At 37.6% G+C, this 16,946-nt stretch overlaps 2 protein-coding genes across 8 annotated transcripts in view; both read left to right on the forward strand.

The window, feature by feature from the left end:
- Nucleotides 1–1,305, forward strand: part of LOC117678297 (uncharacterized) — a 33,913-nt gene extending 32,608 nt beyond the window's left edge. For all 7 annotated transcript variants that reach the window (XM_087872627.1, XM_087872625.1, XM_087872626.1 and 4 more), the window contains one exon: nt 32–1,305. In XM_087872627.1, coding sequence (XP_087728753.1) covers nt 32–264 — 233 coding nt within the window. In that variant the 3' untranslated portion in view covers nt 265–1,305. The remainder of the gene's footprint in view (nt 1–31) is intronic.
- Nucleotides 1,306–5,232: 3,927 nt separating this feature from the next.
- On the forward strand, nt 5,233–16,936 carry TM4SF18 (transmembrane 4 L six family member 18). The gene is made up of 5 exons (XM_034439267.3): nt 5,233–7,604; nt 9,657–9,746; nt 13,558–13,700; nt 14,476–14,656; nt 15,129–16,936. The coding sequence occupies exons 1-5, from the start codon at nt 7,428–7,430 to the stop codon at nt 15,141–15,143; spliced, it is 606 nt and encodes a 201-aa protein (XP_034295158.2). The 5' UTR covers nt 5,233–7,427; the 3' UTR covers nt 15,144–16,936.
- The last annotated feature ends 10 nt before the right edge of the window (nt 16,937–16,946 follow it).

Here is a 16,946-nt window from a genome sequence, read left to right on the forward strand (position 1 = left end):
AAATCTTGAATGCTGTTCTTTTAATCATTAGATGCGTGGCAGGTGTTCTTGGAAGACGGCATTCCTCAAAACATAGCAGATGATTTGAGAGCCATGGGACATAATGTCAAGGAACCTGTATTTGGTTATGCCAGGAGCATGTTTGGACGTGGTCAAATTATCACCAAAGGAGAATGGTGGAGACAAAAAACCCTCTCTTCTTCCTACACTGTACTTTGGGCTGGATCTGATCCTCGAGCTGATGGTTGTGCATTGGGATACTAGTATGAAAAGAAAAGATGGCTAAATTGAGTGAATAGAAACAGATTTCAAAGTGACATAGCATGATGATATACTAGAAAACACAGGGGGCATAATTTGATGATAATAGTCCATGTTTTGCACAAAGAAACCCCAGATTCAGTTATTTCATTTATTTGCCTGGGATATGGGATAATGCAGGGGTGTCAAACTCATGGCCCCTGGCCTGGATCCAGGGTGCTTGGATCTGGCCTTCTGGGCTGGCCTGGAAATAGCAAAGGACCGGCCCGTGGTGTCTCTGCTAGTGAAAATGGGGCGACCCCCCTCACACCCTGTTTTGGCCATCAGAGTGCTGCAGGAGGCCATCCAGGCTGAAAATGGAGTGTGCGGGCCGCGTGCAGGACCTCCGCACCCCGTTTTGGCTGGCAGAATGCTGCAGGAGGCATCCGTCCCATCTGCTGTTTGTCCTGTCCTGTCTCCCACCCACCCCCAGCCAGCCCATAGAGGACAGCTACAATGCTAATCCAGCCTTTGAAGAAATCCAGTTTGACATCCCTGGGATAATGGGTTACTCATCTGCTAGTCAGATTAGAGCATATTGGTTGCTTTCTTCTCATAATGCTTAATCATGGTTTATTAAACAAACTAGGAAGATAAAAGTAATTCTGATTTTTTTTTCAAACACTTCTTGGTTTGTTTCCTCCGTGCTTTTCTTCCAATTATCAAGAGAAGTAAAGGCAACATACAAACAAAACCAGAAGTCATAATTTCAAGTTTAAAAGGAAAAGACCTGGTTTAAAATCAAGACTTGAAAATCAGTAAATCGTTATCCAATTATACTTTGTTGCAAAATCATTTATTTTTATTTTTTGAGATGTGTTTGCGTATTATATATTATTTTAAAAACATATTATGATTTAGTGTTTGTATAACCTGAATAACTATAAAGTATGTTGAGTAACTATAAAGAATGTTTATCAGAGTTTTTTAGTCACACTAATATAAAGTTTTTGTGGACACTGTATTTGATCTTCAAAACAAATATATAAACACTAGCTGGACACTTGTGCCTCGCTACGAAACTATGTGCTCGGGTTTGATAAATTGACACTTACAGCCTGAAACTTAATGTAGAATGTGTAATTCCGTACATCAGAGTGTGTTAATCTAATGCAACTGTTGGAACAGAGGGAAGGAGTAGTAGAATGTCCCAGCCCGCAGCATCCATCGGTATTCATCTGGCTAGCATCCTATCAGTGTGTGAGAAGACTTGAGGGGTGTTTGGAAACTCAAACAGTATTTGCTGTGGAGCAAGGAGATGGGAAGGAGGCTGGGCGTGGCTTAGCTCAACTGTTCTGTAGTAAAGCTGCTTGCTGCTATGAAAGTAAAACTGAAAGTGAAACTCCTCTCCTCTGCTTGTGTTTTGCATTTGGAATAGATTTCTTTTGAGGTGGAGACTGGGGAGGGGGAGTAGAACTCCTTAGCATCAGAGCATGGCACATATTTCTTTTCAGGTGGGAAGGGGGAGTAGAACTCCTTAGCATCAGAGGGCTGTTTGGAAAGTGAAACAGTATTTGCTGTGTGAGCAAGAAGGAGACAGAAAGGAGCCTGGCTGTGGCTTAGCTCAAGTGTTCTATATTAAAGCTGCTTCCTGCTGTGAAAGTAAAACTGAAAGTGAAACTCTGTTTGTGTTTTGCATTTGGAACAGATTTCTTTTCAGGTGGGAAGGGGGAGTAGAACTCCTTAGCATCAGAGTATGTTAATAATAATATAGGACAGTGATGGCTAACCTTTTTGCCATCACGTGCCAAAAGCGGGGGGAGTGCAGCGAGGTCGCACGCGTGTGTGCCCACACACATAATTCAATGCACCCTGTGCATGTATGCGTGACCCCCCCTGCACTCCACCTGCTTTTGGCACGCGATGGCATGGTGGGCCTGGTAGGCCCGTTTTTCGCCCTCCCCAGACTCCAGAGCCTTTCTAGGAGCCTGGGGAGGGTGAAAATGACCTTCTCCATCTCCCTGGAGGCTCTCCGGAGGCCAGAAATGGCCTGCTTGCTGACTTCCAGTGGGCCTGGAAGGCCCGAAAATCAGCTGGCTGGTGCGTGCATGTGTGCCCAGAGCTGAGCTCATGTGCCCATCGATATGGCTCCACGTGCCACCTGTGGCACGCGTGCCATAGGTTCGCCATCACGGATATAGGAAATACTAATGCTCTGATGGTAATTTCGAAAAATCCTTTCTTAGTGAGCACCTAAAAGCCAAGAGGAACATACGTGGCAAATTTCAAGTTTGTAGGCTTTACGGTTCTGGAGATTTCGTGATTAAGGCGTGAGTGGTTTTCGCTTTTATATATATAGATTTGAATAATCTATATCTATCTATCTATCTATATATATAGGTTATTTCTTTCCTAGTCTTCCCTAGTATATATGTTTGATCAACTACTATTACTGCATTCTGAGAAAATGTTGGTATTTTTATATTTTTATGCTACACTTTATATATTCCTTTATAAGGAAATATAAATTATCTAATCAGCAAATAAGAGATATCCACAAAAAGGATTTGCTTTGTCAGGATAATATTTCTGAATTTCCTTTAATATATATTCTAGTAGGATGTGTTATGTAAGAAATACATAAACATTTAAAGAGTTAAAAGACAGAAAGGAGTCTTAAAATTCACACTTTGTATTCAGGAATGCCTTATATCTGCTGAAATATTTTTAAAATATTTTTCTTTATCTCATTTTTGATAAGAAAAATTTATTATTGAAAGTAATTTAAGAAAAAAAAGTATTATTGAAAGTGAAAGAAATGCTAAATTCTTAGCATTGTAAATGCTACAGTAAGAGTTTATGTGTAAAATAAAATCTCAGTCTCTGCTGTGTTTATTACTGCATATAATGTGCATTTCATATTGTTCTGCTGTTATACAGGAAGGCTAATTTAAAAAGTTGGATTTGGTTTTAACTTCCCTTCAGTGAAAGGAGCAGAGTTCATAAAACAGGGCTTTCCTGTCACTCTACTCTGTTGATCTCCTAAAGGATGGGTGATATTTAGAAACTGTGCTAAACTACAGAAGGGGAGGAAGGGGTGGGGGAATTGGCAAAAATAAATAGACGTGAATAGAAGTTTTGGATGTATGACATTCATACTTAACTTGTTTTTGTAACATTTGGCTTGCCTCTGCTGCAGTGTTTGCAAATATTGAAGCAATACAATTAGGAAAATAGGTTACTTCATTTTATTTTTAAAGATGCCTTATCAGCAAAATGGGCAGCATATATATTTAATAAATATTTTTTTAAAAAATAAACCAATTTATATAGTGCCTATCTACCAAAACTCTGGGATGATGAACAAAATAAATACTAAACAGTGCCAAGGATACTTTTGTAGTAGAATGTGCTGGTCAATTGTTCTGATTATAACTAGTTATTTAATTTATTTTATGCAACTTTGTGTTATCAAAAGTCTAGACATCAGTACATACTGAAAGAGGATGTTACTGAATAGAGCAGATGGAGGAAGTTCTCACAGTTTGATATTCAGCTGGATAAGATGCAGACTTCCCCTTCTTTAGAGTAAAAACGGGAGTCTTTACCTCTGACTTAACTGCATCAAAGCCAAAATGCTATCACTTAAAAATCCTGCTTAATCTGATAAGATTGGAAGGGGAAGGATATTATTGTGTTTTGGAGGAAATCATGAAGGCCAACATCTACTTAACTTGGGAGGAGTCCCTGCCCCCCACACCTTGGTCTTATTGTAGTCTTTAGTGAAAGATCAAATATTGCTTAGCTGCCTTAAAAGCAATTCCTTCCAAATAATGATGCAGGGGAGGTGGGCATAAAAGAGCAAATTCCATTAAATAGTTCCCATTTTATCAAATATAGGAAGTGTTTGTTCACACATTGCCCTACAGTCATTACACGAGAGTTCACATCAAATTTTACAGATGGCTTCTCCATTGATCGTGCTGGTCAGAAGTTGGCTGTGAAACGCAGTTCCAGGCACACTGCAACAGTTGTATGTGAGAACCAGCTGTAAAATTATATTTGGCAAATATTATTTTTATTATTAGCTCAACACTGGCTCATATTACAAACCTTGTTCCTATTTAATTGTTTATTTAAAACTTAAAAGATTTTTTTAAAAAGAATCTGATACAACAAGACTTACCTACATGCAGAAATTTATCAATATATTTAGTAATCTAATATAATGCAACAATGTGTTATTTAGGTTAAATCATATAGCCACTTGAAAATTAATCCATATGAAAATCAGTGGCAGCATACTTTAAATGAATAATTATGAGATTGTCCTGATACAATGAATATAATTCAGATGTTTATGTCTGGTCTGGTAATCATCAATGGTACAATTTTCCCTGTTCTCCCAAGGTTTTATTTACTATGCCTGGATGACCTACAAGTTCCTTTGTGCAACTCCAGAAACCTACCCTAATTGGATTGTTAAACACTGATGGCACAGTTTCACAGACTAGAAACCTGGAAACCTTGGATTTCTCATGTTCTCTTGGCCTTAAAAAGAAAGAAATGGCAAATCACTTCATAAATCTTGCCAAGAAAATGGAAGGGACTTCTTGAGTTGGTTACCAGGAGTCAAGACTGATGCAAAGTCAGCTCCTCCTTATCTTCAGACTCTTTATACCTACCTTGTCTCATGCATTCCCATCATCTTGTTCCTTTTTGTGTAAACAAAAGTATGTAGAGCGCAGAAATACTTGGCCAAATGAATTAAGACCAAAACAAAAAATAAATTCTATGTAAATTTAGTTTGCACCAACACTCATCCGTGTTCTCCACCATACCTTTCTATTCCTATATTTGCTTCCATCATATCCAAACATTGATTCATACTTTTCTTTTTGTTCTTTAGCTTTTATAGCTCAGACCTAAAGTTTAAGGAACCTTTATTTTTATCTAATTATTTCTATTCTCCTTTCCATTTGAGAAAAATTAGAAGACACAATTTTTGTGCATGGGCTGGCCTTCTTCAGTTTGGCTTACTGTGTGAATTCAAGTGCTATAGTTTTTCATGTAGGTATAAGTAATAAATCTCCAAGAATCCTGCCAATTTTGGCTTATTTGTGGTTAAGCAAACCATGGTTTGTTCAGGTGTGAAGGCAGCACATATTCTTTATTCTTATATACAATTCATACCTAATTACTTAGAAAAAAGTCCCTTTAAGCCCCAGTTTATTGTTAGTTCATGTTAATTTCATAAAAGTTAATTCACAAGTCAACCCTGTCTTATTTCTGTATCTGTAGTTTAAAAATAGTCTTGTTCACACAAGACTATGAAATATTTGTATTTAGCACCATGTCTGAAATATTATTTTAGTTGTGACAGATTTATTTCTGATTCCTATATGAACAGAGCCCTATTTTACATTGAATATTAATATTATTCAAGCCAATTACTTCTAGAATATTTGAAAACAATAATTTTAATTTGGCAAATGAATTGAAGTTGATTTAATTTGGAAGAAGCAGTCTTGTGATCATTGTGGGAAAGATTTATATTATTTGGGGATGACCAAAAACTTAATCCTGGTTCAAATATATATGTTTAATTATCTGGAAACTTGAATTCATTTTATTTTTATTTTTACATCTCTTCATCTAGTTTAAGAAGTCATGCTGTTCTGCCCCAATTACTTTCTTCTTAGAGTCCCTCTAGCCCTTTTTACTTCTGTTTCCCAGCAGTAATCATTCAATTAATTTTAATGGCTATAGTTATACACAATGCAATAGCAATAGAAATTTGACTTATATACTACTTTGTAGTGCTATATAGCACTCTAAGCAGTTTACAAAGTCAGTATATTGGTCCCAACAAACGGGGTCCTCTTTTTACCAACCTCAGAAGGATGGAAGGCTTGAGCTGGTCAGGATCGAAATCTTGGCAGTGAGCTGAATTAACCTGCAATACTGCATTCTAACCTCTGGTCCACCACGGTTCAATGCAGCCACTTAGATTGTAAAATCTTTTGGTGAATAGTCCAGCCTAGGTGCTATCTGATCTAAACAGATCCCAGAGTTCTCTGTAGGGACCAGCCAATCCAGAAATCCTCCAATGGAAAGTGCGAGCACTAAGAAAAGATTGGTTGCATTTCAACTATTCCAGGAAGCAAATCTCTTCAGCTTCTTTTTTACTATCATTGAATCATAAAACTAGAGTTGGAAGAAACCATAAGGATTATTTACCCACTATTTACAGAAGCACTAATTAAACCATCTATCAAAGATAGCTCTCCAGTCTTTTATAAAACTCTTTAGAGATGAACCCACAAAATCCATAGGTAGACTCTTCTACTGTTGCACAGATCTTACCAAGAATATCTTCTTATATTTAAACAAAATCTAGGTATCTGCAATTTATACCCATTATAAATTGAGACTGTGGAAAATAGCTCTTGCTATGCTTCCCCTGTAGCTTGCTTTATATATCTGAATGTGGCTAACAAATCTCCTCTATGTCTTTTTTTCTCTCCACACTGAAATACCTGTGTTTCTTCAGTCTAAGAAACAATAAACTTTCCCTGGGCTATGTGAAAGCATGAAATAGTATCAAGTTTATCATCCTTAACCCTATTAAATTGGATTCAAATGTATTTTTTATGAGAGTAGTAAATGTTAATTCTGGGGTCTTCCTCAACTAGGGCCAGTAGTTTCCAAGTAAGATTCAAACACTATGGTTGGATGGATACATCTCAGTTAAGTACTAATCAGACTACATGCTGCTTTGTAGATAAAAAGGATCAGTCTCTACTTCCTTATTACACACACATTCAATTCTGACTTTTTTCTTTCAGATGAACGCTTTCTTTCTAAGATTGATTGAGGTGTCTTGAGTAGAACCATAGGGATTTCCCTTTACAAGTAAAGTTCTTCAGAGGAACGCCCATCCTATCCCTACTTCCACCTCCCCCCACTTCTCAGGATAGGGCAAGAATTCAGCCAGTGCTATTTGTCTAACTGTATTGTTCTACAACGGCAATACTTGCATTTGTCAGGAACTGGACTTGTCAGACAAGAAACTTATCCCAGCAACTGATTCCTGTAAATGCAAAATGTCTCCATTCAACCAAGAAAACAAGAGCTTTTGAACACTCGAGAAAGACTTTATCCACTGCTTTCTCTGCTCTTTTGACATGGGCTTACAAAAATGCAGCGGCTGTTTGAGTTGCCTGTTGATTCCCCTGGCACTGTGGAGTATTGTTATAAATATTCTCCTATATTTTCCTGATGGGAAATCTTCATATGCTTCCAGCAATAATCATACCAACTACGTGTGGCATTTTGAAGGAATCTGTTTCTCAGGTATTATGGTAAGTATGGCTTCTCCGATTAGCTAAATACATCTTCCATTTTCTCCACAGGACTCTTTGATCCTCAGATGGTAGATTGGGTGGGGGGGAATCCTCCAAGAAAGGGGGGATTTCAGGAAGGGGCAGAATCAAAATAATAACTGTATTTTGGAAGCAATATAACAAACACAACATGTCACTGTACTGTAGCTGAGTATTTAAATGTTGATAGAGGGATTTTTAAAAAATGTAGTTTGATTATTTCCCCCCCTCAGAGATGGTTTAAACATCATATAGGTCATTAAATACATTTGTAGGATTAATATAATAATGGTTGAGGACATGGATTAACACTAATTCTTACCAATATATATATATATGTAAAACAAGTGAAATTTAGTTGGAATGAAATCGCACTAACACATTTTTATTTATTATTTTATTTCAAAAGACTTCTATCTTAATTTCCTATTTTGAAGATATATGTCAAACAGTGTTGAGCTGTAGAATTAAAGTATATGTTTGTATTTCACGATGATGATGTCCCAAAACTATTGAACTCAATAAGATGACTGACCTTTGATTTAAAAAAATACAAAAATTGGCTCCATGTTTAATTGTGGTAACCAATATTTGGCTTGTTTTAAAATTAATATACTAGATTTGCTGTATGTTTTCTGTTTAAGTCAGTTGGGGGATCCTCAAGGCATATTCAAGAATGTCTGCACTTGATATCTAAGAAATAAAATTCCCAATGTTTAATTGTATGAATGCAGTTGTGAGCCTTAAAAAGAAAGAAAAGATTGAAGGAGTGTTGGGAAAAACGTGAGCATTACGAAGGAAAAGAGACCCCAGTTGGCCATTTCATAAAATTCATATTTGAATGATTATACCATAAAGATGTTGCCTAAAACCCTAAGTATTTCTTCACACAGTGCCTGCCATTCATATCGGATCCACAATTATTTTCCAAGTGAAAATAAGTAGTGCACAGAAAAAAGAAATATGAATATTTCTTTAAAGTCACTAAAAAGTGATCCACTTGCGATCGTTAGCATTTCAAGGCATTCTATTAACTTGTAACCAGTACGTAGTTAAGGTTTAATGCTACATAGTTATTGGCTTCACTCTGATGCTTCTATATATGCTTTTGAGCGTCCATGAAGATGTGGTCTTCCCAACTTACTTTACCAAAAGGAACAATGTAAGGAATTAATTTATTTGGCCTTTGGTATATTTAAAGTAAGTTACAAAATAATTTTTCTTAGGTGCAAGAAGATCCTTTGAGATATGTCACTTTCTTCAAAAACAATGCCTTCTTTTGAACAAACCATCATATTTTAACCTGTGATCTGCCAGGTATCCAGACTAGAACTCCCAGCATCCCAGCTAGAATGTGAAATGGTAGAGAGACTCTTTGTCTCTAAACTGATACTGATAGATTTAGGATTTTTTTTTTCTTTAAATGTAATACAAATGCAAAGTAGCTGGCAGTTTTGATGTCAGGAAGGGTGGTTTATTCCTTTCCTTGGCAACCATGAACCGAACAAAGATAAAGGTTCCCCCCTCCCACTAAAGAAAACAGGAAAAAATGCCTTCTGGTACCAATTCTATTATATCTACACCACCAATGCAATTTAGAATATTTCCTCTTTGGAATTATCCATTCTTTTGTGTTTCTGTCTTACTAGATTTGTAGGCATCTTTCAAAAGCTAACATTATATGTTCTATATTTTAAAACATTTTATATCATATAGTAAGGGAAACAAGTATCAGCAAGTACCATATCCAAAGATGGCAATGTTCAGTACAAGTTGAATGTTCATGCATAAGTTCTACCTTTATAATTATCCATGATTATGAAGAGCACACAGACAACCCTATGTTATCCTTCTGTTTATTTTGGAATAAAGCATTTCGGATATGTCTTGGTTCTATACTTTCAGTCAAATGTGGTGCAATGTAGCTACTCAAAACCATGCATTATCTAATCAGAATATAAGGTTCTGAAAGAAGGATTTTGTGAGTTTAATGTTCTCAAACTCAATACGTTCTGTGCTATTCTGTTCTAGATTCTTATTCTAGCAGCACTTCTGGTAATTCTGGACCGGGACACCTTTTATGAATGCTTCCAAAGTGAAAGCTGCACCAGAACATATAGAGTAAGTGTATGGTTTGCAAATGTAGCATTTTTGCATCAAAAAGTCCTTCCTTCCTCTTTTGACACTTTTGACCCTCTGCTGTTGTTTCCTTCCTTGGTCTGTGATGGAGATTAAACAAAAAAGAAAGAGACCCTTTGTTATCTCTGCAGCAAATCAAACAAACAAGAACAGGAAAAATAGCTGACCCCCATTATGAAATAGATGGACCAGTATCAACAGACATAACTTTAGAATTGTTGCCAAATGTTTTTCCTTAAACTTCCGTCTCTCTGTTAAGCACTGTTCTGCAGTCTCATTCTCTCCAAGTCTGTTGGACCAATTAGTGGAATTTTGAGTCTATATTAGTGAAGATTAATATAATGTGCACTTCAGTCTTGAGGAGGAAGCAACACAAAGATAAATTGGCCCACCATTATGTTTTAAATGAATAATTAATATTTTCTTTAATTCCACATCTTGGTTCAGGCTTAGCAGTGCAAGTCCCAAAAATTATTGCCACAACAATCACACTGTCTTCCTCTCAAGAAGCATGATATAATATTGCCCTTTCTGTCATCTTCAGTCACATGAAGAGCGTAACACTATGAGATCATCATGGCCTTGAGAGTTTAAGGATCTGTTTGGTGTTTTGTGAGACGTCAATTTTGGCATATCACATTAAAAGTAAGATAGTCTTATTTATATGGAATGATGCATTTGCTTGATGACATACACAGTAAGTGGGAAAAATAATACAGGTAGTCCTTGGCTTACAACAGCTCACTTAGTGACTGTTAAAATGGCACTGAAAAAAGTGACTTATGATGATTTTCCACACTTATGATGGTTGCAGCATCCCCTCGGTCATGTTATTTACATTCGGATGCTTGACAACTGATTCACATTTATGACGGTTGCAGTGTCTCGCCATCATGTGATCACCTTTTGAATCCTTCTGACAAGCAAAGTCAGTGGGGAAACCAGATTCACTTAACAACCATGTTACTAATTTAACAACTGCAGTGATTCAGTTAAAAAAACGTGGCAAGAAAAGTCGTAAAATAGGGCAAAACTCACTTAACAAATTTCTCACTTAGCAACCTAAATTTTGGGCTCAATTGTGATCATAAGTCGAGGACTACCTGTATTTTGTAAATGTAAGTACATGAACAGTTAATTTTTTAAAGAGAGAAGTGATGTCTTGCAGTGACTCAACTTATTCTGAGAGACTCATTCACATTTGCTACAAACTCATCTACGTGACTATAGTTCATTTATGACCATAACATTGGGCAACATTGGTGGCAACCAAATGTCATGATTTTGAATATAAACAAAAGCAAAACTTGAATGGTTGTATTTCTGGTAGCAACAGGAAGAGGTGTTTATGGAATTTTTTGGCTCATAACCAAAATAATGTTTGCTAAATTTTCCAATTTAGAGGAGAGATGTCTGTTCCATTTTGTTCGGTTTCTCAGATGGAAAAGCAATTTGGACTAGCCTAACTTCAACAGAGAAAAAGCATTTGAAAAAGCAAATTTCCAATATTATTTCACTCTACTCTTTGATAAGGGTTATAGCAGCAAACTATGATTATATTATTTCCTTTCAAGTCATATCATCCCAAACTAGTCTACTGGCTTTACAGGCAACAGATCTAATAGTTCCTGAAATTCTCATAGTTTGCTAAGTTTGGTAAGTCCAACCTTTGAGAGCTGAAGGAAACATTCAGCATTTGCAAAATAACATGATGAAGCTCACAAATTACCACATAGAATCAGTTGCAAAGGGCATCCTGTACTAATTCTGTTTACTTTTGCCTTATTTATACCGTGTTTCCCTGAAAATAAGGCCAATTGGGCTTTTCAGGACATGTGATAATATAAGCAACCCCGGCAAAATAAGCCCCCCCACCAACTATGCGCCCCACTCCCCCCGCTGGGCATGACAGGGCTCCTGCCCCTCACTTAGCCACCCGCCCCTTTAAGGTGCAATTTGGGGGTGGCAGGTGGTGCGGGTGAGAAGCATCTTGCTTCTGCCCCGCCCCACCTGCCACCCCTCTCAATAAAGAGACGGTGAGGAAGGGAAGCAGCCAGGCTGCTGTTGCCATTGGGGTGGGACGAATTGGGCCAGGAGACGCGCGTCTTAGCTTTCCAGCACCATTCCTCGCCTTTCTGTCCTGGGAAACAAGTGGTAGAAAAAACTTTCTCACGAGTTCAAGGAGTTTGGCTGAACTCACGAGAAACTTTTTTTCTACAACGTGTCTCCCTGGACAGAAAGGCAAGAAACATGATGGTGCTTGAAAGGTAAGATGCGCGTCTCGCAGCCCAACATGACCCATCCCACCTCAATGGCAACAGCAGCCTGGCTGCTTCCCTCCCCCACCATCTCTTTATTGAGAGGGGTGGCAAGTGTGGCGGGCGAGAAGCGGGACACACGTCTTACCTTTCTAGCACCATCGTGTTCCTCGCCATTCTGTCCAGGGAGACACATTGTAAAAAAAACCTTTTTCGTGAGTGACCGGTGGGTGGGGGGAGAAGAGACAGCAAGGGGAGCCACGTCTCGTTCCATGCGTCTCACTTCTCCCCTACCCCACTTGCCAGAAACTAATCTTTGTGAGACATGTTGCACCGCCGCTGCCGCCTCATAGAGCAGGACTCTGCAAGGCTTGTGCTGTTGCATGCAGGAACTGCAGCAGAGCCGTGAGGTTCGACATACTGGCACAGCCGCGAGCGGCAGGACACCAGCTGTGCCGGTCTGATGAAGCTCGTGTCAGTGCTGCAGTTTGTGCATGCAACGGCATAAGCCTTGCAGAGTCCTGCTTCATGAGGAAGCAGCAGTGGTGAGAGATGTCAGGGCAGTGGCCAACACGAAGAATGGGGAGGGGAGACAATGGCAGCAATGGGACATCCAGTCCCATGCTTACCGCCTCCTGCACCCCCAAAATAATAAGACACCCCCCCGATAATAAAGCCAAACCCTTATTTGGGGGGGTCAAAAGAAAATAAGACCCTGTCTTATTTTCAGGGAAACACAGTACATTGGGGTTATTTTCAAACAAAACACTTGACTTCAACTGCCCATTGTATTATTATTACTATTATTGTGGTTGTTATTGTTATTATTTTCAAAGTGCCCTGCTTTGTATCTTTACAGTGGCTCATTTTTTTTAAAAAAATAATAAAAATCAAACACCTTAAACAAATATAGAGCCAGTGGTAAAGGGAGATTGGGAAGCATGAGGGAGGTTGCTGGAATCACATGTACAGTATTACTTTGAGGCTTGCAGGCAAGATGCTCATGACTTCCAGCCTTGCCCAACCACAGGACACAACTATAAATCTATCAGCCATGTCCTCTGATTAGCTGAGGAGAAATGCAGCATGCATTCTACAAGTGGACAGTGCACTAAGTTTTCATCCAGCACTACCTATTTTCCCAACTATACTGCTTTCTACACTTGATCAAAGGATAAGATAGATCTACTGATGTAGATTAGGAATGGGCAATTAATTTTCCCAAGGGGCCACATGAGAAACTGGAATTGTGGAGAGCCAAACCAATAGGACTGTGAAGGTGCGTAGGCACATACAGTACATACATAAATGGGAGGTGGGGGGGGGGAATGGTTGCTTTCAAAATAAAAGCAAGTTGTATTGTGTGCATGGGGTACATTTATTTACATTTGATTTCTGATTTCCAACTGACTTCACAAGGGACAGCCGAAGGGTGAATGTGGTCCAGGGGCCACTAAAATACCAGGGTTTGATGTACAGTTTGTTCCTGTAATGATGGAATCTTTTCACTCCCTCTTCTTCTTCTTTTAATGCAGCGTTTCATTTCTGTTGTGCTTTCCCTACTAGGGATTGCATTCTCTGGCTACAGTCTGATCATATCTGCTTTGAGCTTAGTGCAAGGCCCATACTGCAAAACCTCAGCTGGCTGGGAATATGCCTTCAAAAACATGGCAGGCAGGTAAGAAACAGGCTTATCTGTAAAACTAATTTTATTTTTATTTTTTTAAAATTTTTATTGAAAATTATTTTAAAAAATACAGAAAAAAAAAGTATAACAATATGGATAGAATTGCAGAGAGTAATATAATACATATAGAGTTTTAAAGTATCAATTTTCGCCTAGAAAAAGTACAAACCTCCCTTAAGCCAACTCATCAAAAGAAAGAAAAGTTTATCCAGGAGAATGAATTCTCAACTGTCATGCAATGCTCCTATAAATATTTACCCACATTCACATTAAGGTTAATATTTTCATTCTTCTTAAGATTTCTTTTTTTGCAGCCAAGCATACCATCTGTCCCAGCTCCTATATAACCCCGATTCTTGTCTATCTCGCAGAAGTCCAGTAAGCTTGTCTGCTTCTGCACAGTCTATGATCTTTGCAATTAACGTAGCCTCTGATGGGATATTTTTGGATTTCCATTCTTGCGTGAACGAGATCCTGGCTGCAATGATGATGTGGAGAGCGAGATACCAATTAGATTTGTTTAAGTTCTCTGGTTTCATGCCTAGTAAAAACGTTTCCGGGCTCGTGTGTAAACATTCCCTCTTCCCCCCACCCCCACCCCCACTGGTCCACAAAGCTAGAAAGGTTGGGGATTGCTGTGATAGATGAATGGACAAAGAGTCCTTGGACTGAAAACTATATGATAAGACCACCTGAGAGGTCTTTATATAAGCATATTCATAACAATCTGTTCCCATTTTCTTTATGTTATTGTTTCCTCTGATAGTTACCTCATGGATCCTACTTCCTGGTCCCAGTGCACTGAGCCTGCTTATGTAGTGGATTGGAACATCATTTTGTTGTCTATTCTGATAGTTCTTAGTGGCCTCGAAATCTTGATCTGCCTTCTGAAAATAATTGCAGAATTAAGGCAAATCCTGTGTGGAAATTATCCCATCTTTGTTCAGGTAAGAGATCAATCTCCACAAAGTTTTCTTTTTACATACCATAACTGCTTATGTTATTTTTATTCTTCCAAGTTGACCCAGTATTCATATGCTTCTAGAACCAATGATTCAGTCAGTGATCAAATGAGACTTTTGTATTGTGATCCAAGGTGAATTCACAGGGAGATCTTATGTGCCCAATGGAATCAGTTGTCTTGAGTGAAATAATTTGGATATAAATGCATTTATTGATTTGATTTGATTTGATTTGATTTGATTTGATTTTGCCCATCTCAACATCATGAATCTGGGTGGCGAGCAATGATTGAAAACACAGTATCACAACAATCTTGCAATAAATACAAATCAGTAGCTGAGGTAACAACAACAAAAAAAAAACCACCGGCTATCAGTGCAAGCATCTCACAAGCTCTGCAATATTTTCTAGATAAACATCCATTAAAATTTCGTATCTTTCTGTTCTTTTTTACAGCCTGCACTGATCTAACAACTTTGGGGAATGACTCCACCATGACTCCATCATATCTCTGAGCATGCATTTTGATATTAATTTTTAAAGCAGGCTCTTCTGTTTCTGTGGTAACACAAGAAGAACTGCCAATGTTTTCCCAACATATTACTTATGTTGCTCCGCATATTTCGGCTAAAGTGTACAGTTTTTGGATAGTCTGTTTTTCTTGTTGCCTGTTTGCATACCTTTTCCCTTTCTTGCATTTATTATGTATCTAAATTGTGAGGCTCTTGAAAAATGAAGATTTTTTTTGTGTTTACATAATATAAAGCACTTACCATCGATGCCACCTGAATAAATATTTAGTTCAATAAGTAGTCCCATTATTGTGAACAACATTCATAGTAAAGAGATAAACTTATATCTGGAATACACCTTTTTGTATCAGAAATGGGATTTAGCATGATTAAATGATTAACTGAATAAAACTTCCCCTGCACAGTTGTTGGGAGAAATGTCATAATCTGAGATGAGACTCGGGGAATGTCTTTTGCTTGTAGAAAGCCATAACAATAGACTTGCCTCAACTAGTTCACCCATTGAGCAAAAACATTGGAATGGTCCCTAATTTGCCTTAGTGAGATAGTTATATTTACTTTGGATCCTTCCCCACAGTGAGTAATAAAAAAAAAAAAAACGCATTCAATGCTAACAAAGATTCTTTGTTCCTGTTCACATTCTTCTGATCTCATACAAGAAGTCTTCAACTTACAACTATTCGTTTAGCAACTGGCTGTATTTACAATAGTCACACATGATGGGTCAAGTGATTGACATTTGCAACTTCCCCAGACAAAGTCAGTGGGGAAGCCAGATTTGTTTAATAACTGTAAGATTCACTTAATAAGCACTGTGCTTAGCAACAGAAATTCTGGTCCCAGTTGTAGTCATAAGTCAAGGTCTACTTATACTCTCTTTCTCTTTTTTTTCAACAGCCATTTTATTTCTGATTCAATTGCAATGTTTCTGGGAATCACTGAGAAGGCTCCCTTTACATTTGTACTACTAAAGCTCTGCAGAACTTACCAAGCAGATCATTTCCAAATTAGTAGTAGCTTTTTTACCTGCTCCAAAGAATTATTGCTACTGTGTGATAAGTGGATCAGAAAATAAAAATTGCATAAAGTTGTTCAGGAATCCTTCTAATAAAAAACCTAAATGAATTAGATGGGTATATTTTAATTAACAAAAATGTAAAATAATTGTGATTGTACTGAAGTTAATTTTTGGTTCCTATAAATCATCAGCCTTGTAAATGTCAGTTTTTGAGAAGAAACTGAACAGGTATATATAACTGGAATTAGTAGAACAAACAAAATAAATCTTCAGATTGAATTGTGGAGCTTTTAATATAAGGTTGCAAGATTTGTCCCAATTATCAGTTACTATATGGATCGCCAAACGACCAAATGTTCAGGAAAAAATGTTTTAAATAATATAGACAAGTAATACCAGTCTTGTCTGAAATTTGATAATATTGCACTGATATATTATTAACTGCTTGGGATTTTGGACATTGTCCTGCAGTTTAAAGCTGAAATATAACTTTCCCCAGGTTGTGAAATGCAGGAAATTTCAGCTATATCAAACAGAACGAACAGGAGAAAATTGATGTTGTGTTGGGAAACTCCCTTTATTTCACCATAGCATGGACCTTTAAATTTTTTTTAAAAATATTTTGATGAAGAACAATTTTCAAATTCATGTATTAAGATATAAAACATGATTTACATTTGAACGTCAACTGTAATAAAAAATGTGGGTATTTTTTTACTGTTG

This window comes from Pantherophis guttatus, chromosome 6, assembly GCF_059756535.1.
Source record: "Pantherophis guttatus breed Tessera chromosome 6, ASM5975653v1, whole genome shotgun sequence".
In the NCBI taxonomy this organism is placed as follows: Eukaryota; Metazoa; Chordata; class Lepidosauria; order Squamata; family Colubridae; genus Pantherophis; species Pantherophis guttatus.

Coding starts and splice junctions, on each gene's coding strand:
- TM4SF18 (XM_034439267.3), top strand. CDS start 7,428: ATGGGCTTACAAAAATGCAGCGGCTGTTTGAGTTGCCTGTTGATTCCC. Junction 9,747..13,557: donor GCTGCACCAGAACATATAGA/GTAAGTGTATGG, acceptor CTTTTAATGCAG/CGTTTCATTTCTGTTGTGCT. Junction 13,701..14,475: donor TTCAAAAACATGGCAGGCAG/GTAAGAAACAGG, acceptor TTCCTCTGATAG/TTACCTCATGGATCCTACTT.